Source organism: Panthera pardus, unplaced genomic scaffold (genome assembly GCF_024362965.1).
Source record: "Panthera pardus isolate Hobbes unplaced genomic scaffold, ASM2436296v1 HiC_scaffold_207, whole genome shotgun sequence".
Classification (NCBI taxonomy): Eukaryota; Metazoa; Chordata; class Mammalia; order Carnivora; family Felidae; genus Panthera; species Panthera pardus.
In genome coordinates, this window is record NW_026526774.1 from 39320 (window position 1) to 63008 (window position 23689).

The window sequence follows — 23689 nt, forward strand, 5'->3', positions numbered from 1 at the left end:
AAATAAATAAATGTAAAAAAAATTAAAAAAAAATAATAACTGTGGGAGAGTAGTGGCATAATGAAAACCACTCAATAGGTTATCTTTAGAAAATTGGAATCTGGAACTTTTTTTTTAATTTTAAAGTTTGTTTATTTATTTTGAGAGAGAGAGAGAGAGAGAGAGAGAGAGAGCATGAGCAGGGGAGGGGGCAGAAGTAGGAGAGGGGCAGAGAGAGGGGGAGAGAGAGAATCCCAAGCAGCCTCCATGAGCAAAACGGAGCCTGACTCATGGCTTGAACTCACAAACTGTGAGATCATGACCTGAGCTTAAATCAAGAGTCAGATGCTTAACCCACTGAGTCACCCAGGCACCCCTGGAATCTGGAACTTGTAACTGCTTTGAAAGTGTTGATCTTATTATTGTTATTTTTACATATATCTCCATAGGTGCTTTATAATGGGGGGTAGAGACAAACTTTCCTTTCCCCGATTGCCCTCTTTTCCTCTTGCCTCTTTATGCTTCTTTGGAATATCCTTCCCATCCCCAGTTTTCAAAATATTAACTCATCTTTGCTGCTTCTACTAAAATCTCCCTTGGTGCTTTATCTGTACCTCCCAGAAGATGTACTTCTGCTGTATTTTATTGGGATGATAGAAATGGTTAGCACTGTGGCTGCTTTGGGTGATTATAACTAGCATGTATTTACAGCTTGTGAAGTGCTTTAATACCCATTATCTTATACTTCCAAACAGCCTGGAGATGTCGGAGTGGTCACTATTTCCTTTTACAAATAAAGAAATGGAGGTTTAGAGAACTTAACTGAGGTTCCCAAGCTCACACAGCCATATAGGATTAGAAATTATGTTAGAACTGATGGTATTTAAATGTTTTCTCTACAAATGTCATACTATTCCCACCATATTAAAATGATGATTTTGCTGGCTCCTCCCAAATTTTTAAAAATTTATGTGTGTATTTGACAAATATTTATAGAGCAGGCACTTAGTGCCAGGAACTGGTGGAGACCCTGGAGACCCAGAAGCAAGTAAATCACACATTCCTTGACCTCATAAAGCTTTATTCTGGTGGAGAAGTCAGGCAATAAACACATACACAGATAAATCAGGGTAATGGGAAAAGTAAGAAGGCGGCTGGGGGGGGTGGAATTGGCTGCTGCAGGTGTGTGGCATGCGAAAACCCTTTCTAAGGAGGTGAGAGATGACGAGAAACTACCTTCTGGTAGAGCAAATGACAGCAGCTGAGCCCCAGTACAGGGAAAAGCCCACTCTGAAATCAGGCTTTGGAATCCCAGGAAAACATTATGACCAGAAGCAAATTTAAACTCGTTTCTTTCCAATGAAAGTGATAAAAGTGGCATCTCATAAATAATCTATTTTATGCTTTAAATATATACCATTTACTCAAAGTCCACCAACAGTAACGGAAACAAACACGTTCGTTGTTTTCAGTCTATTTAAATTCGATATATGATGTATTTGAGCATAGACACTGTTTCAGTGCAGTTTTAGAAAAAGCGGGGATGGCCAAATGATTTGAATGAAATGAAACACCTTCATGAAAATAGCCCCCAAGCCTGCAATCTTATTTAAATTCCTTAGTTTACAGATGAAGAAACTGTGACTGACAGAAGGAAATGACCTTCCAAATTACACTTGTGAGTAGGTACGAGCTCTAGGACGCATCCCCAGGTCCTCTGACTCCGCTCTGACATGATGCCCAAAGAGAGCACGAGGCTACCATGCACTCTGGGCTCTCGAACTGGACCAAGGCTGGGGGGCTGGGCCGGGAATTGGTCTTTCCTGAAAGTCTAGTCGTTTAGCATACTGACAGGCAGCTCGCTCTGGCTCGAGGCTATCCAGTCTGTCAGACAAACTGTTGAATAATCAGGCTTTGGAGTGTTTCTCCTAAGCTCAGCTGAACAGCAGAGGCACTGACCTTTCTTTCCATCTCCTTACTCTGTCCTTTCTTTGCTTACACAGGGAAGGACGTGCCGCTCTCGTTACCTCATTTTGCATGTTCAAGTACATGGCTCTGTACAGCATGATCCAGTATGTTGGTGTTCTGCTGCTCTACTGGGTATGACTGGTGACCCGAGCTCCTGGTTAGAACTGAAACAAGGAGTTGCATCCTCCCAACCTGCATGCCTCTTGAGGAAGAGTGCACGTGGGGGAGCTTGGAGGACCAAGGGCCCCTCTGAAACTACCTTTATGGTGAAAGTAAATCAGAAATAGATGCACACAGGAGAAGCTGAAGGTGTCAATTCTCTGACTCTCTGACAGAGACATTTTGTGTGTAGTAGTAGCTGAAGATCAAGGCATAGCACTTTCTCGCGGTTGCTTCTGGCTGCTTGGACGAGGTCTCCATCTTCTCTGTTCCAGTGTGACTCTACCCGAGCGTACCATTCAGTAGCGAGATGATCTAGGACTGGGGAGCTGGTAAATGTTTCAGAGCCGCTCTCCCTGGGACAGCAAGCCCTGGTTATTCATGTTTGCTGATTTCCGTGGTGTAAATATGCCCACCATGGCTGGTTTCGAGCTGCCTGCCTGACGTCACTGAGCATGGAGTTGGGAAGAGATGTGCACATGGCATGTCATTATGTAGTACTTGCACCCCAGAGTTAGAAGACTTGTAAATATCTTAAAGAACATAGATAACAGCACAATGTAGGAAAAGGATTAGGAAGTGCTGGATTGGGGGTATTTATTAGCTTTGTTTTAGCATAATGTATTTAATGGTAGATTTGTATAATTTCAGGTTCTATAATGGCTGTGTTTAACAGCCAGTTCAAAAAAATAATCCCTGAAAACTTTGCAATCGACTCTCATGAGCGAGTATAAGCAGCCTACTGATGATTCGTTAGATTCATCTCTATGTCCTGCCCTCTTGCTTCTGGGCTGAAGGTTTCAGTTTTGTTATTTTCAGATTGCTTATGTCTTTTCCCGCTCACAATGAATGAGATGGAGAAGGAGAGGCTGTGCACAGAAATTTGGTCCTATTTTGGAATCCCAACAACTCATGCTACAAACTAGAGTTGAACTTGGGTCATCTTGATCTCCTTTCCACTAAAAGGGGGGCAAGGAAGCAAGTTACTTGAAATCAGTAAGATCTTAACCTTTTTTTCCCCAAGAATATCAAGGATGCCTTATCAGGACTTGCTAATAACACCCAAGACTGCAAATAGTGGGTTCAATTATTCTTTTTCCACTGGTAAAATTTGGGTAAGATCACCACACATTTGTCTCTTGTTACTACTGGGAACTCACTGTCCTGTTGTTCCAGACCAAACCCTGACTTTCTGCTAGCAGGTAGAAAAGAGATCAGAGATGGATCTAGTAGAGTAAGACATCTCCCTCAACAGGAGGATGTTGATGTACAAAGGACCCAGCCTAGAAAGCACACAAAGGTGGCCTCCTGGTTGGAGGGGGTTTCACAGCCTTATCTTTGGTACTTCTACCAACACAAACAGGACCCTGGCCACACCTTCTTCTTGTAAAATCCCATGTTGCAGGAACAAAAATGAATGCAACTGATGTCAGACTTCATCCAGAGGGTCACAACATTTTTGACCTGCTTTCCTTTTTCTTTTCAGGAGACAAACAGCCTTTCAAATTACCAGTTTCTGTTCCAGGATCTGGCCATCACAACTCTTATTGGTGTAACAAGTAAGACATTTTTGAAACTTTCTTGGCTCTTCCAGAAGGGCTGGTCCACTAGGAGGGACACCAGTTGCAGCCTCAGGGATATGGGACTTACGCCCAAAGGTCCATTCAGAGAGGGAAAAAGGAAATAAGAGCCCCATTTGTGAGTCTTGGATTGAAATAAAAGTATTAGCCATGGAAAAGCTGGCTAGTTATTTTTCTGTTTTCCACAAAATACGGGGCTTCCATAATGGTCATTAAACTTATTTATCTATTTATTTGATTGTTTGTTTATATTTTGGGATAATTTATTGCTTTTCATTTTTTTTAAATATAATTTATTGTCAATTTGGCTAACATACAGTGTGTGCAATGTGCTCTTGGTTTTGGGGTAGATTCCTGTGGTTCATTGCTTACATACAACACCCAGTGCTCATCCTAGCAAGTACCCTCCTCAATGCCCATCACCCATTTTCCCCTCTGTCCACCACTCCTTCCCCCCACTACCCTCAGTTTGTTCTCTGTATTTAAGAGTCTCTTGTGGTTTGCCTCCCTTCCTCTCTGTTTGTAACTATCGTTTCCCCCTTCCCTTCTCCCATGGTCTTCTTGTTCAGTTTCTCAAGTGCACTTTGAAAATCAGGAATGCTGTCTTCAGTATGCTTTCAGGTGTAATTATAGTTAATATATGCCCAGTTTATAGAGGCTGGATAGCTTTTATGCTTTAGATCTTTTTTTTTTTTTTTTTTTTTTAGTTTATTTATTTGCTTTGAGAGAGAGAGAGAGAGCAAGTAGGGAAGGAACAGAGAGGGAGAGAGAGGATCCCAAGCAGGCTCCATGCTGTCAATGCTGACAGGGCTCAATCTCATGAACTGTGAGATCATGACCTGAGTTGAAATCTAGAGTTGGACACTTAATCGACTGAGTCATCCCAGTGCCCCTGTTTTAGATCTTTAAATCCTAGCCTTTGGGGATTTTGAATGAAGATTAAAGATAATCTTGCCATTAGGCCACTCCCATTTCCACCTCTTGATTAACATGAATTGTCTTCCCAATTTCCCTGCTGTAGGCTTTCACCCCAACCCATCCACTCCCCACCATCCACCATATTCTCTGCTTTCCTCTCTGTTACATATAAATGCCAACAGCTCCACTTATACGTTTAATCCTACCTCTTCCTACCTTCTTGGGGATTTTGTTTCTGTTATAATCTCCTTCTTCACGGTCATCAACTTTGGTCTGCTGGATCAGCATATAAATATATTTTCTTATCTTCTACCAGATCTGGTATTCAACAAAATTATTAGCTACTTATTGAGTGCCTAATTTGTACTACTTACCATAATAGGCACTTAGAACACATCAGTGAAAGGGAAAAAAATTCCCTTTCCTTGCATTCTGGTAAAACAACCTGGTTGTTCAAAGACCTGGAGCCATCCTTGGTTTCTCTTTTCTTTATCCTTCACATCCCTTTGGATGGAGCTCCTGTTGGCTCTGCTTTCCGAAGCTCTGTACCCCCTGACACAGAGCCGTGTCACCTCCCTTGCGGATTCCCACAACAGCCTCACAACTCATCTTGCTTCCCCTCCTCCCCATTTACCTTTCAAAGAGCAGTAAGAGTGTTAATTTTGAAAAGTAAATTTTATTGCCGCCTACTTGCTTAAAATGCTCTAGCCCCTGCCTGCTTCTGCTTCACTTACAACCACATTGTTACATTCTTATCCCAGGCACCAGGGTCTTCTTGTCACTTGAGCGTTGTCAAGCTTGTGATCACCACAGTACCTTTGTTTTTGCTCTTTGCTTTGCCTAAAACACTCTCCCTTTCCATCTTTATATGGCTTTGGTTTTTTCTTATTCAGATCTTAGCTCAAATGTCACCACCTCAGGAAGTTCACTTTAAGTAGTCACCAAGCCAATTTTTCTCTATCACACAATTGTGCTTTTTTTTTTTTTTTTTTAGTTCCCAAGGTTTATTCAAGAATTCATACAAAATGTTCCAGATAAATGAGTTTTATTTATTTATTTATTTTTTTTTTTTTTGCACATACAAACACACAGTTTTATTTTTATACGCAGGATAGTATGCTATGCACACTGTTGAAAAGTTTATCTTGGAGATCTTTTTATAACAGATGTACAGATTTACCTAATTATTTTAAATAGCTGCATCATATCAGTATATGAAAACACCATATTTTTTAACTACTGTCCTACTGATGGATGTTTTGGTTTTCTCTAATATTTTGCTATTACAAAGAGTAACAAAGAACAATGAAATCAAATGTCTTTTATGACTGGATTTTAAGTTCAAATATTTAAATTTTGTTTAAAGTATATCCTTTAAGTTCCAAATAATATTGTTTTTTTGTTGTTGTTTTTTTTTTTATTGTCATATTGGTTTCCATACAACACCCAGTGCTCATCCCAAAAGGTGCCCTCCTCAATACCCATCACCCACCCTGCCCTCCATCCCCCCCCCCCATCAACCCTCAGTTTGTTCTCAGTTTTTAACAGTCTCTAATGCTTTGGCTCTCTCCCACTCTAACCTGTTTTTTTTTTTTTTTCCCTTCCCCTCCCCCATGGGTTTCTGTTATGTTTCTCAGGATCCACATAAGAGTGAAACCATATGGTATCTGTCTTTCTCTGTATGGCTTATTTCACTTAGCATCACACTCTCCAGTTCCATCCACGTTGCTACAAAAGGCCATATTTCATTTTTTTTCATTGCCACGTAGTATTCCATTGTGTATATAAACCACAATTTCTTTATCCATTCATCAGTTGATGGACATTTAGGCTCTTTCCATAATTTGGCTATTGTTGAGAGTGCCACTATAAACATTGGGGTACAGGTGCCCCTATGCATCAGTACTCCTGTATCCCTTGGATAAATTCCTAACAGTGCTATTGTTGGGTCATAGGGTAGGTCTATTTTTAATTTTCTGAGGAACCTCCACACTGCTTTCCAGAGCGGCTGCACCAATTTGCATTCCCACCAACAGTGCAAGAGGGTTCCTGTTTCTCCACATCCTCTCCAGCATCTATAGTCTCCTGATTTCTTCATTTTGGCCACTCTGGCGTGAGGTGGTATCTGAGTGTGGTTTTGATTTGTTTTTCCCTGATAAGGAGCGACGTTGAACATCTTTTCATGTGCCTGTTGGCCATCCGGATGTCTTCTTTAGAGAAGTGTCTATTCATGTTTTCTGCCCATTTCTTCACTGGGTTATTTGTTTTTCGGGTGTGGAGTTTGATGAGCTCTTTATAGATTTTGGATACTAGCCCTTTGTCCGATGTGTCATTTGCAAATATCTTTTCCCATTCCGTTGGTTGCCTTTTAGTTTTGTTGGTTGTTTCCTTTGCTGTGCAGAAGCTTTTTATCTTCATAAGGTCTCAGTAATTCACTTTTGCTTTTAATTCCCTTGCCTTTGGGGATGTGCCGAGTAAGAGATTGCTACGGCTGAGGTCAGAGAGGTCTTTTCCTGCTTTCTCCTCTAAGGTTTTGATGGTTTCCTGTCTCACATTCAGGTCCTTTATCCATTTTGAGTTTATTTTTGTGAATGGTGTGAGAAAGTGGTCTAGTTTCAACCTTCTGCATGTTGCTGTCCAGTTTTCCCAGCACCATTTGTTAAAGAGACTGTCTTTTTTCCATTGGATGTTCTTTCCTGCTTTGTCAAAGATGAGTTGGCCATACGTTTGTGGGTCTAGTTCTGGGGTTTCTATTCTATTCCATTGGTCTATGTGTCTGTTTTTATGCCAATACCATGCTGTCTTGATGATGACAGCTTTGTAGTAGAGGTTAAAGTCTGGGATTGTGATGCCTCCTGCTTTGGTCTTCTTCTTCAAAATTACTTTGGCTATTCGGGGCCTTTTGTGGTTCCATATGAATTTTAGGATTGCTTGTTCTACTTTCAAGAAGAATGCTGGTGCAATTTTGATTGGGATTGCATTGAATGTGTAGATAGCTTTGGGTAGTATTGACATTTTGACAATATTTATTCTTCCAATCCATGAGCAGGGAATGTCTTTCCATTTCTTTATATCTTCTTCAATTACCTGCATAAGCTTTCTATAGTTTTCAGCATACAGATCTTTTACATCTTTGGTTAGATTTATTCCTAGGTATTTTATGCTTTTTGGTGCAATTGTGAATGGGATCAGTTTCTTCATTTGTCTTTCTGTTGCTTCATTGTTAGTGTATAAGAATGCAACTGATTTCTGCACATTGATTTTGTATCCTGCAACTTTGCTGAACTCATGTATCAGTTCTAGCAGACTTTTGGTGGAGTCTATCGGATTTTCCATGTATAATATGTCATCTGCAAAAAGCGAAAGCTTGTCTTCATCTTTGCCAATTTTGATGCCTTTGATTTCCTTTTGTTGTCTGATTGCTGATGCTAGAACTTCCATCACTATATTAAACAGCAGTGGTGACAGTGGGCATCCCTGTCGTGTTCCTGATCTCAGGGAAAAAGCTCTCAGTTTTTCCCCGTTGAGGATGATGTTAGCTGTGGGCTTTTCATAAATGGCCTTTATGATCTTTAAGTATGTTCCTTCTATCCCGACTTTCTCAAGGGTTTTTATTAAGAAAGGGTGCTGGATTTTGTCAAAGGCCTTTTCTGCATCGATTGACAGGATCATATGGTTCTTCTCTTTTTTTTTGTTAATGTGATGTATCACGTTGATCGATTTGCGAATGTTGAACCAGCCCTGCATCCCAGGAATGAATCCCACTTGATCATGGTGAATAATTCTTTTTATATGCTGTTGAATTCGATTTGCTAGTATCTTATTAAGAATTTTTGCATCCATATTCATCAGGGATATTGGCCTGTAGTTCTCTTTTTTTACTGGGTCTCTGTCTGGTTTAGGAATCAAAGTAATACTGGCTTCATAGAATGAGTCTGGAAGTTTTCCTTCCCTTTCTATTTCTTGGAATAGCTTGAGAAGGATAGGTATTATCTCTGCTTTAAATGTCTGGTAGAACTCCCCTGGGAAGCCATCTGGTCCTGGACTCTTATTTGTTGGGAGATTTTTGATAACCGATTCAATTTCTTCGCTGGTTATGGGTCTGTTCAAGCTTTCTATTTCCTCCTGATTGAGTTTTGGAAGAGTGTGGGTGTTTAGAAATTTGTCCATTTCTTCCAGGTTGTCCAATTTGCTGGCATATAATTTTTCATAGTATTCCCTGATAATTGTTTGTATCTCTGAGGGATTGGTTGTAATCATTCCATTTTCATTCATGATTTTATCTATTTGGGTCATCTCCCTTTTCTTTTTGAGAAGCCTGGCTAGAGGTTTGTCAATTTTGTTTATTTTTTCAAAAAACCAACTCTTGGTTTCGTTGATCTGCTCTACAGTTTTTTTAGATTCTATATTGTTTATTTCTGCTCTGATCTTTATGATTTCTCTTCTTCTGCTGGGTTTAGGCTGCCTTTGCTGTTCTGCTTCTATTTCCTTTAGGTGTGCTGTTAGATTTTGTATTTGGGATTTTTCTTGTTTCTTGAGATAGGCCTGGATTGCAATGTATTTTCCTCTCAGGACTGCCTTCGCTGCATCCCAAAGCGTTTGGATTGTTGTATTTTCATTTTCATTTGTTTCCATATATGTTTTAATTTCTTCTCTAATTGCCTGGTTGACCCATTCATTCGTTAGTAGGGTGTTCTTTAACCTCCATGCTTTTGGAGGTTTTCCAGACTTTTTCCTGTGGTTGATTTCAAGCTTCATAGCATTGTGGTCTGAAAGTATGCATGGTATAATTTCAATTCTTGTAAACTTATGAAGGGCTGTTTTGTGACCCAGTATATGATCTATCTTGGAGAATGTTCCATGTGCACTCGAGAAGAAAGTATATTCTGTTGCTTTGGGATGCAGAGTTCTAAATATATCTGTCAAGTCCATCTGATCCAATGTATCATTCAGGGCCCTTGTTTCTTTATTGACTGTGTGTCTAGATGATCTATCCATTTCTGTAAGTGGGGTGTTAAAGTCCCCTGCAATGACCACATTCTTATCAATAAGGTTGCTTATGTTTATGAGTAATTGTTTTATATATCTGGGGGCTCGGGTATTTGGCGCATAGACATTTATAATAGTTAGCTCTTCCTGGTGGATAGACCCTGTGATTATTACATAATGCCCTTCTTCATCTCTTGTTACAGCCTTTAATTTAAAGTCTAGTTTGTCTGATATAAGTATGGCTACTCCAGCTTTCTTTTGGCTTCCAGGAGCATGATAAATAGTTCTCCATCCCCTCACTCTCAATCTAAAGCTGTCCTCAGATCTAAAATGAGTCTCTTGTAGACAGCAAATAGATGGGTCTTGTTTTTTTATCCATTCTGATACCCTATGTCTTTTGGTTGGCGCATTTAATCCATTTACATTCAGTGTTATTATAGAAAGATACGGGTTTAGAGTCATTGTGATGTCTGTATGTTTTATGCTTGTAGTGATGTCTCTGGTACTTTGTCTCACAGGATCCCCCTTAGGATCTCTTGTAGGGCTGGTTTCGTGGTGACAAATTCCTTCAGTTTTTGTTTGGGAAGACCTTTATCTCTCCTTCTATTCTAAATGACAGACTTGCTGGATAAAGGATTCTCGGCTGCATATTTTTTCTGTTTAGCACACTGTAGATATCGTGCCAAGCCTTTCTGGCCTGCCAAGTTTCAAAGGAGAGATCAGTCACGAGTCTTATAGGTCTCCCTTTATATGTGAGGGCACGTTTATCCCTTGCTGCTTTCAGAATTTTCTCTTTATCCTTGTATTTTGCCAGTTTCACTATGATATGTCGTGCAGAAGATCGATTCAAGTTACGTCTGAAGGGAGTTCTCTGTGCCTCTTGGATTTCAATGCCTTTTTCCTTCCCCAGTTCAGGGAAGTTCTCAGCTATAATTTGTTCAAGTACCCCTTCAGCACCCTTCCCTCTCTCTTCCTCCTCTGGGATACCAATTATGCGTATATTATTTTTTTTTAGTGTATCACTCAGTTCTCTAATTTTCCCCTCATACTCCTGGATTTTTTTATCTCTCTTTCTTTCAGCTTCCTCTTTCTCCATAACTTTATCTTCTAGTTCACCTATTCTCTCCTCTGCCTCTTCAAGCCGAGCCATCGTGGATTCCATTTTGTTTTGCAATTCGTTTAAAGCGTTTTTCAACTCCTCGTGACTGTTCCTTAGTCCCTCGATCTTTGTGGCAAGAGATTCTCTGCTGTCCTGTATACTGTTTTCAAGCCCAGCGATTAATTTTATGACTATTATTCTAAATTCACTTTCTGTTATATTATTTAAATCCTTTTTGATCAGTTCATTAGCTGTTGTTATTTCCTGGAGATTCTTCTGAGGGGAATTCTTCCGTTTGGTCATTTTGGAGAGTTCCTGGCGTGGTGAGGACCTGCAGTGCACTTCCCCTGTGCTGTGGTGTATAACTGGAGTTAGTGGGCGGGGCCGCAGTCCGACCCGATGTCTGCCCCCAGCCCACTGCTGGGGCCACAGTCAGACTGGTGTGTGCCTTCTCTTCCCCTCTCCTAGGGGCGGGATTCACTGTGGGGTGGCGTGTCCCGTCTGGGCTACTTGCACACTGCCAGGCTTGTGTTGCTGGGGATCTGGCGTATTAGCTGGGGTGGGTGGGCAAGGTGCACGGGGGCTGGAGGGGCAGGCTTAGCTCGTTTCTCCTTAGGTGATCCACTTCAGGAGGAGCCCTGTGGCCGAGGGAGGGAGTCAGATCCGCTGCCGGAGGTTTGGATCCGCAGAAGCACAGAGTTGGGTGTTTGCGCGGAGCCAGCAAGTTCCCTGGCAGGAACTGGTTCCCTTTGGGATTTTGGCTGGGGGATGGGCGGGGGAGATGGTGCTGGCGCCTTTGTTCCCCGCCAAGCTGAGCTCTGCCGTCCGGGGGCTCAGCAGCTCTCCCTCCCTTTGTCCTCCAGCCTTCCCGCTTTCTGAGCAGAGCTGTTAACTTATGACCTCCCAGACGCTAAGTCGCGCTTGCTGTCGGAACACAGTCTGTCCGGCCCCTCCGCTTTTGCCAGCCAGACTCGGGGGCTCTGCTTGGCCGGCGAGCCGCCCCTCCGCCCCGGCTCCCTCCCGCCAGTCCGTGGAGCGCGCACCGCCTCGCCGCCCTTCCTACCCTCTTCCGTGGGCCTCTAGTCTGCGCTTGACTCCGGAGACTCCCTTCTGCTAATCCTCTGGCGGTTTTCTGGGTTCTTTAGGCAGGTGTAGGTGGAATCTAAGTGATCGGCAGGACGCGCTGTGAGCCCCGTGTCCTCCTACGCCGCCATCATCCGGACCAGATAAATGAGTTTTAATCCGCCTCTTCCTCCTCTTTCTCATCCTGGTTAATCCGGAAGTAACACAGTTTGTAACTCTCTTTGCTGTTAGCAACTACTCGCAATGAATCACAGGGATTATTCTTCAGATATAATTTTTAGGTTTATTTCTTTATTTTGAGGGGGGGGGGAGAGAGAGAGAGAGAGCATGCACAAGTGGGGAAGAGGCGGAGAGAGAGGGAGAGAGAAACAATCCCAAGCAGGCTCCACACCGTCAGTGCAGAACCCCATGTGGGGCTCAATCCCAGGAACCATGAGATCATGGCCTGAGCCTAAGCTGGATGCTTAACCAACTGAGCCACTCAGGTGCCCCCTTCAAATATTTTTTTGATGAGTTATTTCGAACACCATTTGGAAAAAAGCACCTCAGAAGTTACTGTAATCTTGTTTTTGTTCCTTTCAGTGGTTAGAGCCCCTCCAACTGAGATTCCCAGATTTTCCATTCATTTTGATTCTCTCTTGAACAAACTGCTCAAAATTGGCAGCCTCCATGATTCCCTCTTCTACAGGGTGGGTGCAGTCAAGGGCAAACTTCATAACTTGCTGCTTCTTCTTCCTTTTTCTTTTCTTTTTTTTTTTTTTTTGCCCCCTTTCACCAGAAACTTTTTCATGGGCACCATGGTGGCAGTGGAGGCAGAAAGCACAATTTTGCTCTATTTGTGTGTGTGTGGGGGGGGGGTGCCCTTCACAATCTGAAGTTATGCTTTTATCTGTGTTTTTATTTGCATCTTCCTGCCTCCCCTGTCCCAGAGTGTGTGCATTGTGAGAACAGCACCTTGTCTATCTTGACTACTGCTGTGTTCCCTGTAATTCTGACAGTGTCAGGTGTATCCAAGGGGCTCAAATCTCTGGAAAGAACACCCTTGGCCAGTCCATACTGTTAACAGAATTCTTCTTATGAAGCCAAGCCTATCTCTATGTAACTTGCACCCATCCCAGCTCTGCGATTTAGGGTGGCAAAGAGCCATCTATGTTTTCTCCCTGGATCAGTCTTTCTTCCACATTTTTCAAAACAGCCCTCATTTCAGCTCTAATTGTTCTCTGTTTAGTAACAAGCATCTCCAGGTTTTCCTCTATATTTTGATAAATAACTTGATTATTTTTTGTTCTTATGGTTACTAATATATATTCATTATAAAACAAAGATGGAAAACATTGCAAGATATAACAAAGGAAAAAATCCATCTTTATTCTACCATTCAGAACTAATGAATTAAAGCATTCTGTATGTATATAAATGAAGAAATTTGAATTATGTTCTCTATATAGTTGTGCGTACATTTTCTTCATTTAACTTTGTCATAAATTTTCATGTCGTTAAATATTTTAATTATTTTTTATTGTGGTAAAATATACATAACATAAAATGTGCCATTTTGACCACTTTTAAACATATAGTTCAGGGGCATTAATTACATTCACAGTTTTGTGCAATCATTGCCACTCTTTACTTCCAAAATTTTTACATTTCCCCAAACAGAAACTCTGTACTCATTAAGTAATAGCTCTCCGTTGTTCTGTCAGTGCAGAGCCCAATGTGGGGCTTGAAACCATGAACTGCAAGATCATGACCTGTGCCCAAGTTGGATGCTTAACCGACTGAGCCACCCAGGTGCCCCTACAGCCTTTTATATTTGCTCAAATAGTTACTTTTTTAAAATGTTTTTATTTTTTATTTTTATTTATTTTTGAGAGAGAGAGAGGGAGAAAGAGAAACAAAGCACGAGTGAAGGAGGGCCAGAGAGAGGGAGACACAGAATCTGAAGCAGGTTCCAGGCTCTGAGCTGTCAGCACAGATGTTGAACTCACAGACTGTGAGATCATGATCTGAGCCAAAGTCAGATGCTTAACCAACTGAACTACCCAGGCGCCACTCAAATAGTTACTTTTACTGGACAAAAGAAAGAATGTCAATGAAGAGGTAGAAATTATAAAAAAGATTCTTTAGAAAGAATTTCTTTTGGCTCCTTTTCATATTTTCTGTCTTTTTATTGACATTTTCATTTTGTTCATACATTGTTTCCTAATTTCTTTGAGCATATTTGAAAGAGTTGTTTTCGGGGTGCCTGGGTGGCTCAGTCAGTCGAGCGTCCGACTTCGGCTCAGGTCACGATCTCATGGTTCGTGGGTTCGAGCCCCGTGTCGGGCTCTGTGCTGACAGCTCAGAACCTGGAGCCCACTTCGGATTCTGTGTCTCCCCCTCTCTCTGCCCCTCCCCTGCTCATGCTCTGACTCTCTCTGTCTCAAAAATAAATAGAAACATTAAAAAAAAGAGAGTTGTTTTATAAAATTTTTTTAAAATTTATTTATTATTGAGAGACAGAAACAGAGCATGAGCATGGGAGGGGCAGAGAGAGGGGGAGACACAGAATCCGAAACAGGCTCCAGGCTCTGAGCTGTCAACACAGAGCCCGACGTGGGGCTCGAACTCACAAACCACGAGATCATGACCTGAGCTGAAGTCGGATGCTTTACTGACTGAGCCACCAGGCGCCCCTGAAACAGTTGTTTTAAAGTCTTTGTCTAACATATCATATGACTTCACTCATATGAGGACTCTAAGATACAAAACAGATGGACATAAGGGAAGGGTAGCAAAAGTAATATAAAAACAGGGAGGGGGACAAAACATAAGAGACTCTTAAATATGGAGAGCAGAGGGTTACAGGAGGGGTTATGGGAGGGGGGATGGGCTAAATGGGTAAGGGGCATTGAGGAATCTACTCCTGAAATCATTGTTGCACTATATGCTAACTAACTTGGATGTAAATTTAAAAAATAAATTTTTAAAAAAGCTGGGATTTGGAGAAAAATAATCAAAGTCTTTGTCTAGTAAGTCCAATGTCTGGGTGTCCTCAGAGGTTATTTCTGTCAACTTATTTTGTTCTGCTGAATATTATAATGTCGTAACTCTGGAAATCCAGATAACTCTGGAAATCCCCCTTCCCTGGGACTTGATGGCTTTTGTTCTGCTAGTTTTTGAAGGCTGTCATAGTCCATTTGTTTGGTGACTTTCCTAAACTATTTTTTGCAAAGACTGTATCAGTTGCCATGTATGGTCAATGAAATCTCTGTTCCTTTAGCTTTTGTTTAGCTAGTGTTTTTGACAGAGATTTTCTTGACTTCCATGAGTGCAAAACCATGAACAAAGAACAACCTCTCCCAGTCTTTGCAGATTTGTTCTGTGCTGGGGCCCTTCAACACTCAGCCAGGCTTGTGCTGAGTGCAGAGATCATCCAGAGCTCAAAACTGAGGGGCTGTTCCAGTCTTTTCTGAGTGGGTAACTTGCCTTAGGTGTGTGCATGGTTTTCTATAGTCCCCAAAATACACATATGTTTTTGAAAGCCGTAATTTTCCAAAGAAACGTTCTTTAGCTTTTCTTTATCGTAGCTATTATTTTATGTCTCAACTGCCATCTTTTGCCCCAGGTGACTGTGGGTAGTTGGTGAGCCTTACAGTTGTTTTCAAGCAGTGGATGCTGCTGCCCTGAGTTCAGTCTTGCATTAGGTGAAACAGAGATGAGCGCCTTGCACCAGTCCTTCAGGTACCCCCAGACAGGTTAGAATGGACATACCCAATGGATGCAGTTTGCTCTTCCTGTGACCAGAGACCAGAGTCGTCCACTGGGAGGGCCAATGACTGACTTTGAAATTGCCACTGAGCTGAGGTGGGGTAGGGCAATGGCAAGTACAGATGTCACAAAGCTTTCCTACCATTTTTAAGTTGCCTTTTTCTTGATTCAGCATTTGTTTGACTTCTGTAAACCTTTGTTGTTCATAGTTCTGAAAAAGTTAGTTTTGATAGTTTCTGCTTGTTTTTCAATGTTTCTGTGGAAGGATGGGACCTTAGGGCTGTCTGCTCTGCCATTTTTTCCGATGTCACTTCTCATTTTGTCATTGAATATTTTTTTAAGTTTATTTAATTTATTTTACTTAAGTTTATTTATCTGAGAATGAGAGAGTGAGCAGGGGAGGGACAGAGAGAGAACAAATCCCAAGCAAGCTCCACGCTGTCAGTGCAGAGACCAAGGCGGGGCTCGAACTCACGAACCACGAGATCATGACCTGACCCGAAATCAAGAGTCAGATGCTTAACCAACTGAGTCACCCAGGTGTCCCATTGTCACTGAATATTTTAAAGCATTGCTTCTTAGTGACTGCCTGTTGTTTCATTATGTAGATGTACATAGTTTACTGTAAGTGATGCACTAAAGAACATCTTTCTACATCTCTGATATTTTTAGCTTAAGACAAATTTCCAGAAATGGAATAACCATGTCAAATGTTATGAACATGTTCCGGTGTTTTCATATTTATTGCCAAATTGCCCTGCAGAAGGTTTGTGTCAGTGTACGTTTCCAGAAGCAGTGTATAAGAGTGTACATTATCATCATGCCCTCACCTATAATTTGATGGGCTTTGCCTATTTAATAGGCAAAACTGAACCACAATTTCTTTATCCATTCATCAGTTGATGGACATTTAGGCTTTTCCCACAATTTGGCTATTGTTGAGAGTGCCGTGGCAATGAGAAAGAATGAAACATGGCCCTTTGTCGCAACGTGGATGGAACTGGAGAGTGTGATGCTAAGTGAAATAAGCCATACAGAGAAAGACAGATACCATATGCTTTCACTCTCAATGTGGATCCTGAGAAACTTAACAGAAACCCATGGGGGAGGGGAAGGAAAAAAAAAAAGAGGTTAGAGTGGGAGAGAGCCAAAGTATAAGAGACTCTTAAAAACTGAGAACAAACTGAAGGTTGATGGGGGGTGGGAGGGAGGGGAGGGGAGGTGATGGGCATTTAAGAGTGCATCTTTTGGGATGAGCACTGGGTGTTGTATGGAAACCAATTTGACAATAAATTTCATATATTAAAAAAAATAGCCAAAACTGAAAGCATTTCATGATTGTTTTTGTCTTCTCCCTGAAGAATTGCTCCTATGACTTGAGTTTGAAGCCATTCATTGTATTTTGTTCCCTCAAAACCCTGATGTACTCCAGTTTGTCAGTTTCCTTGGCTGTGTGGGCCTAAGAAGTTACACCGTTCTTCTGATGAAGAATACAGTATTTTCCTTCTCTCACAAACATAACACTTGAATTTATTTTGTAGTGAATTTGAATGGTGCCTACCCCAAGCTGGTGCCCTTCAGGCCTGCAGGACGGCTGATCTCCCCACCTCTGCTGCTCTCTGTGATTCTCAACCTTCTTCTCAGCTTAGCCATGCACATTGCGGGCTTCATTCTGGTTCAGAGGCAGCCTTGGTATTCCATGGAGATGCACAGGTACTATCACAGCTCTGATTCCAGCTTCTCACATCCTAATTTCCATCAAACATGGTCTGGCCCTTATGACAAGAAGTAAAGGGTTCTTCATTCTTCTGGAGGCGTTGGCTTTCTTTCAAGTCCCTTGGGGAATTTTCCAGTGATCTTCTCTCCTCTGTAGCACAGTTTGAGGATATTATCCATTGGCACTTACTTTTGCCTGTCTTGTGTGATAATGATCCATGACCTTCTTTTACACCTAGGGTGACCATGCATTATAATTTGCCCAGACATCCCCAGTTTGAGCCTGATATCCCAGTGAAATTTTTTAAATTAATTAATCCTTGAAGTATATTTGGCATACAATGTTACATTAATAACAAGTTATCAATTCGACCATTCTATACATCATTCCTTGCTTACCATGATATGTGGTGCCCATCTGTCACCATATATTAATATGCTATTTTTGATTACAGCTCCTATGCTGTAATTTGCATCCTCATAACATTCATTTTATAACTGGAAGTTTGGACCTCTGAATCCCCTTTATCTATTTTTCCCACCCCTTCCACGCATGTCTCCTCTGGCAACTACCGGTTTTGCTGGTGATACTAGTCTTTTCCTTTCACATTCAAATATGCTCCTGTTGGATGATAAATTATATGGTCACCCTATTTATCAATATTCAGAGATCTTAAGCCACAAGAGGAAAAACTCATGGCTTACTCATCATTTTCCCACATAACCTTACTACACATGAAGGGTACCCAAATTATTGAATAAATAACTTGTCTATCTATCTATCTACCTATCATATATCTCTTTTATCTATTCATCTATCCAAAATATAGATCTATCTGTGTTGGTTTCTTTCCCCTTATTTTTCAGTATATTCTTTCCCAAAGTGTAGGTAATTACAAAAGCACTGAGGGCATGGAATCCTGTAGATACCAGTGCTCCATAAAGACCTGTCATCTTCGTTCATTACCTTTTTTGTTTCCTTTTTAGTGCCTGCACAGTGCAAAATGAAAGCATCTCAAAGTTAACCATTTCTCCCACTGCTCCAGAAAAAATCGGAAGTAATGGTGCCTTCACAAGCTTCGAAAACACTACCATATGGTTCTTGGGAACAATCAACTGTATCATCGTGGCTCTTATTTTCTCTAAAGGAAAACCATTTAGGCAGCCCATATATAAAAATTGTGAGTAGCGTTGTACCAGATCAGAGGTGAGGGGTCATCAGAAGGAACAGACATGCCCAGGTCACTCGGGGAGCAGCAGCGGAGTTGATGCTTATCTGGAGCCCTTGACTTTATACTCCAGGGCTCTATAAACACATTTGGCAGCCTCATTCTTAGCTCCTTTCCTCAAAGCTGCATTAAATTCTAGGGCTTCTTCCTCTACCTCTTTCCTTCACCGGAAGTTTGTCTCCAGGTGTCCTTTCATGGCACCACTGTAAATTGGGACGAGTCATTTATTTCCTCACGTGTCAGTACTTGTCGGAATTCATCTGGGAGGAGGTGGAGAGAGAGAAGTGTCACAACACTCAGTTGGAACATGTCTCCTGCCGTGAAGACAATGGTTAAGATGGCATTGTGTGGTTGGCAGCCTGGGAGGGGGTCCAGCCTGAAGGAACCTGGCTATAGTAATTGTGGAGGCTCTTGGCCAAAGTACATGCTACCTCCTTACATTCTGGACTGGAGTGCGGTGTGTGTTAGGAGAAGTGGGTGACCTGGTTACCCTGTGGAACATTCATTTGTATACATCCCTACCTCTCAAATTGGGAACATTTAATTAATTAAATATTTAGTTAATTATTTTTACCTTTACTTATTTATTTCAAGAGAGAGAGAGGGAGAGAGAGCATGAGCACTGGAGGAGCAGAGAGAGAGAGCAAGAGAGAGAATCCCAAGCAGGCTCCATGCTGTCAGTGCAGAGCCTGATGTGGGGCTCGAACCCATGAACTATGAAATGGTGATCTGAGGCGAAATCAAGAGTTGGATGCTTTAACAACTGAGCCACCCAGGCACCCCTAATTGGGAAAATTTAGAAGCATAAGTTGAAGGATCAATGTCCTCATAAGAATTAGTTTATTTAGAGAAAATTATTTTGCCTTTCTCCTTCTTGGGATGAGAAAGCAGTCAAATGCTTACCTCTACATTACTGCAATTTAAATATTTGTTTATTTACAGCCCTCTTTTTTTTCCAGAATAGAATTTGAAGCAGGGGATTTGCATTAAAAAGACTTGGGTACTTAACTGTCTTCAAGGCATTTTTTGAAAATATATTAGGTCAAAATTGCTCTCTCTGTATTTCCCACTTTTATTAATTGAAACTTACAACATGCATGTGAAAATTTCCATCTGCTTCAAGGACATGCATAGAAATTGTGGAGGTGAGACCCATTGCATAGAAATGAGTACTTTCCATTTATTATGCTGTGTTTGGATGTAGGAATCAAGTAAGCTTAATCAGTGTTCATCTAGACTATGTCTGTCAATAGATGTGAAACTCCGTATATACTCCAATTTCTCTAAATGATAGCTTGTGTTCTTATTTCCTCAGATATATTTGTCCTTGTGCTGGTCATACAGCTGGGTGTGTGTCTATTCATTCTATTTGCTGATATTCCAGAATTATATAGGCGTTTGGATGTAAGTCTTATCTCTGGGCTATGATGATGGTTTACTGTTATATAATACCCTGACTGCAAGAAGCAGGTCACGGTGGCAATTGACATGGACTCGTGACACTGATTATCCTTTTGGAATAGTAGAGTTAAAAAAGAATACTACATTTATTTGTATTTTTTTTAATTTAAGCCAGCCAGGAAATAAGATTCTGTCTAGTCTTGATTTCAAATATTTCAGAAGCATTGGCCATTTTTCTTTTAAAAGATCCCTGTAAGAATGGAAAAATCTATATACATACACTGTTTCAAGCGTAAGAAAATTTTTTCCCCTAAGCACTTCTGTTTTGAAGCTGTTGAAAACAGTTTGCCTATAACACTTTTTCTGTTAATTCTCAAATCTGTACTTACATCTTTAAAAAAAATCTCTATAAAGACGTGTTTGTATGTTCATACTTAATGTCTGCAAAACTTGTTTGCAAAGAGCCATAACTTACCTCATGAACTCTCTTAGAGTGTGTAATTTTGAGGCAAATGTCAAAATCTATGAGACAATTTTTACATATACAAGCTAGGGGAAATGTGTATTTCAATTCCTTTAACCTATACTTTTGAATTAGAAGTTTATTATTACCAAATGTCCTTTAGACCAATAAATAGAATACAGAAGAGATGGTAAGAGGGAATAGACTTTTTTTACTTAGTGCTACGTGAGCCTGCCTGCCCACCTCTCCAACTCAAAGACACGTGTCATGAAGGCCAAGGTCCTATCTTATTCAGTTTCATATTACCAGTGCCTAACATAACCCATGGCACATAAGGGCAGTAAATGACTGATCCTTGTAGATCAGGTTCCTAAATGGAGATGAGCACTGGAAGCTCACAGTTCATTGCAAACCAGCAAAACCTTCACAAACCCTTCTTGACACGTGACATACAAACTCATGTCTACATTCGGTTTTCCTTGTGATAATTGTATCACTGTGGTTAACAGCGTAATTGCCACTATTGTTAAATATGTTCACGAATTCGAGTAAGCAGTCATGGAGATAGTCTTTGGCTGCTAGACTTCTGAGTTAAAACTTCTTAATCCTGCAGAAGTTAGGGTTAAGATATGTTGGGTTTAGTCACACTCTTTAAGATGAAAGAGTCTTACAGAGAGGTTGATTCCTCTGGTACAACAAAATAGGGAGCTATTTAGTTTTGGGGGGACCTGTGTGGGGTCATTGCCAACATGACTGCCAAGGAGTCTGCAGAGAATTATTGCTCACCCTAAAAATAATTATTTTTCTTCTTATTACATAAAATTGTGGGTACATTCTAGAAAATGTGAATATGCAGGCAGAGACAGACATCCATTCCCATTCAGCTCCACTTGCCCCACTGGTGAGTACCCTTGTCATGGCACCATCTGTGCAGCCGTGCACACAGCCCTGAGGGTAAAGCCGTGGCTCGGGGCTGCAAAGCAGGGCTCAGCTGAGGGGAGATGTGGCACCAGAGAGACAAGGGCAACACTGCCCCTGTCACATTCGACTTGTGTACCATCAGAGCCTCCTGGGAATAGAGCCACATTCCTGTATTCCCTCATAAAAGCGAGCAACGCAAGCAAACAAAAACACTTATCAAATTTGTCAAATTTTGATCGAATTGATTTGGGGAAATTGAGAAATTACAGGGGCACCAAAAAATAAAAAGGAGAAGAAAGAAAGATAAAAGAATAAAAGCAGCAATCATAGTTTCCGTTATTAAGTGTGTGCCTCTAATATTCACACATGTAATGTCTACATGTAAGCATGTCTATTACACACATGATTTATAACCTATGAAAATGTACACTGTGAACATGTGAACAGCTTTCTGACATTTTTTTGTCTTCAAACTAACAGTGATTCTCCATCTCCCACCAGCTTCTCTGCACTCCTCTTCTGTGGAGGGTTTACATCACAATTATGCTCAGCTCCAACTTCATTGTGTCCCTTGTGGTGGAGGTAAGTGCCCTCCGGCTTCTGATCACTGTGGGTAGGGATGGACGGGGCATTCTTTGGGAGTCTGAAAAAAGGAACAGCCTTAGAGGATAAGAGTCAGCAGTCCAAGAGGCTCCCTGCCCTGGTGACATGAGCAATGGTGCTTTCCTCTAGTGAGCTCCAAACAAGGTGTTAATTTTCTCATCGACATGGTGGACCTGGAGAGAATGGGATTATGATGTGTAAGGACCTGTTCGTTTCTAAAATCCACAAGTAGAGAACTGAATTTGTTTTTTTGAAATTACGTATGATTCACATACTACAAAATTCGCCTTCTTAAAAAGTGTGCAGCTCACTGAGTTGTGCAACCATCACCACTAATTCCAGAACATTCTCATCACCCCAGAAGAAATCCTGTACCCATTAGCAGTCGTTCCTCATTCCCCCTTCCCCCTTCTTCACCCCTTGGCAACCAGTAATTTACTTTCAGTCTCCACGCATTTACCTATCAGGACATTTCACATAAAGGGAATCATAGAATATGTGGCCTTTTATGTCTGGATTCTTTCACTTAACAATGTCTTTTACTTTACACATGGGAAATAAGATTCATAGTGAGCTTTTCTTAGATTTGATTCTTCATCTCCAATTTACTCCATTTCCTCAGTGAAATGAGTTTGTGGTCTCCTTTCTTTGGCTATGTGGTTCACTCTCCTCCTTCAGCGCTGTTATTTAGACCAAATCTTCATTCTTCAAAGCCTCCTGGAGAACAGGGGTCACCGTTAGAAAAGACATCTGTGTCAAAGGGGGGGTGAGCATCAGATTCCATCCGTTCCCAGTCTGGGTGGCAATGTTTCCAGTGGCAAACACAGCCTCATGCCAGTGAGGGGGGAATCCCTGGAACCTGACTTCTCTGCAGCACCTTCCTTAACAGGTAGGGTAAAAACCACACAGGAGACAGTGGCAGAAAAGAACATAGAATTAAGGTACTAGAGCCTCTCTCTGTGTGCATATCCAGGACTTCTCAAACTTGAGTGGGCATCAGAGTCACCTGGAGGGTTTATTAAAACCCAGGTTGCCCAGCCCTTCCCCTAGCATTTCTGATTCAAAGGTCTAGAATAAGCACAAGTGTTTGTCAGGTGATTCTGATACTGCTGGTGGAGGGACCACACTGTGAAGTACCGTGCTAACCTGTATGGTCTCCAAAGCCACCAAATTAATGAGAGGGTCGCATGAGTGTCCTCATACCCAGCTGCAGAAGGATGAACCTTGCCCTTTAAAGGATAATCTTATGTTCGTACCTTGTCCCTGTCAGTGATCACATTATTTCCTCTGCCTGGTATAGCTTCCCCCAATATCTCCTTATGGGAATGCTATTCCATCCTCTATGGCACAGCAGTAGTAGTATCGTCTTCATGAATCTTTCCCAAAGCCTGGATGGGTGAGTCAAGTAACAGTGGTTTAAACAGTCAAGATATTTATTGTCTCACTTAACCGGAAGATTCGAGGTAAGTGGCCATAGAGTTGGTTCAGCAACTCAGTGGTGTCATTGGGGATCATCAATCTTTCTCTCTTCTGCCTCCCCATCTTTAGATACGGGCCTTTCATATTTGCGTGTATTGCTTATGGTGTCCAGATAGCTTCCGCATCGCTGAGCATTACCTGTGTTTTGATGCAGGAAAAAAAAATGGAAGGAGAGGCACCAGCAAGCTTTTCTTCCCTTAAGTATGAACCTTTTATAAGGAAACAAAGTCATTTTCTAGAGCCACCCTGCAGACTTCCTCTTATGCCTCATTGGTCAGAACTGTGTCTTATTGTCATCCTGAGGAGAAAAGGATTCTGGGAAAGTGGATCTATGCCAAACATTAGACAGATT

The 23689-nt window shown here is 41.4% G+C and overlaps 1 protein-coding gene and 1 pseudogene across 1 annotated transcript in view; one reads left to right on the top strand and one right to left on the bottom strand.

Moving 5' to 3' along the window:
* The window catches only part of LOC109261700 (probable cation-transporting ATPase 13A4), a gene marked incomplete at its 5' end in the record, with an annotated part of 56828 nt that overhangs the window by 29616 nt on the left and 3523 nt on the right, over window positions 1-23689 (top strand). Inside the window, 6 exons of the mRNA XM_053908662.1 lie at window positions 1983-2079; window positions 3593-3665; window positions 17067-17238; window positions 18229-18422; window positions 19786-19874; window positions 21757-21868. Of these exons, the coding sequence (XP_053764637.1) occupies window positions 1983-2079; window positions 3593-3665; window positions 17067-17238; window positions 18229-18422; window positions 19786-19874; window positions 21757-21868 (737 nt within the window). The remainder of the gene's footprint in view (window positions 1-1982; window positions 2080-3592; window positions 3666-17066; window positions 17239-18228; window positions 18423-19785; window positions 19875-21756; window positions 21869-23689) is intronic.
* Window positions 11930-12574, bottom strand: LOC128778797 (60S ribosomal protein L22-like; annotated as a pseudogene).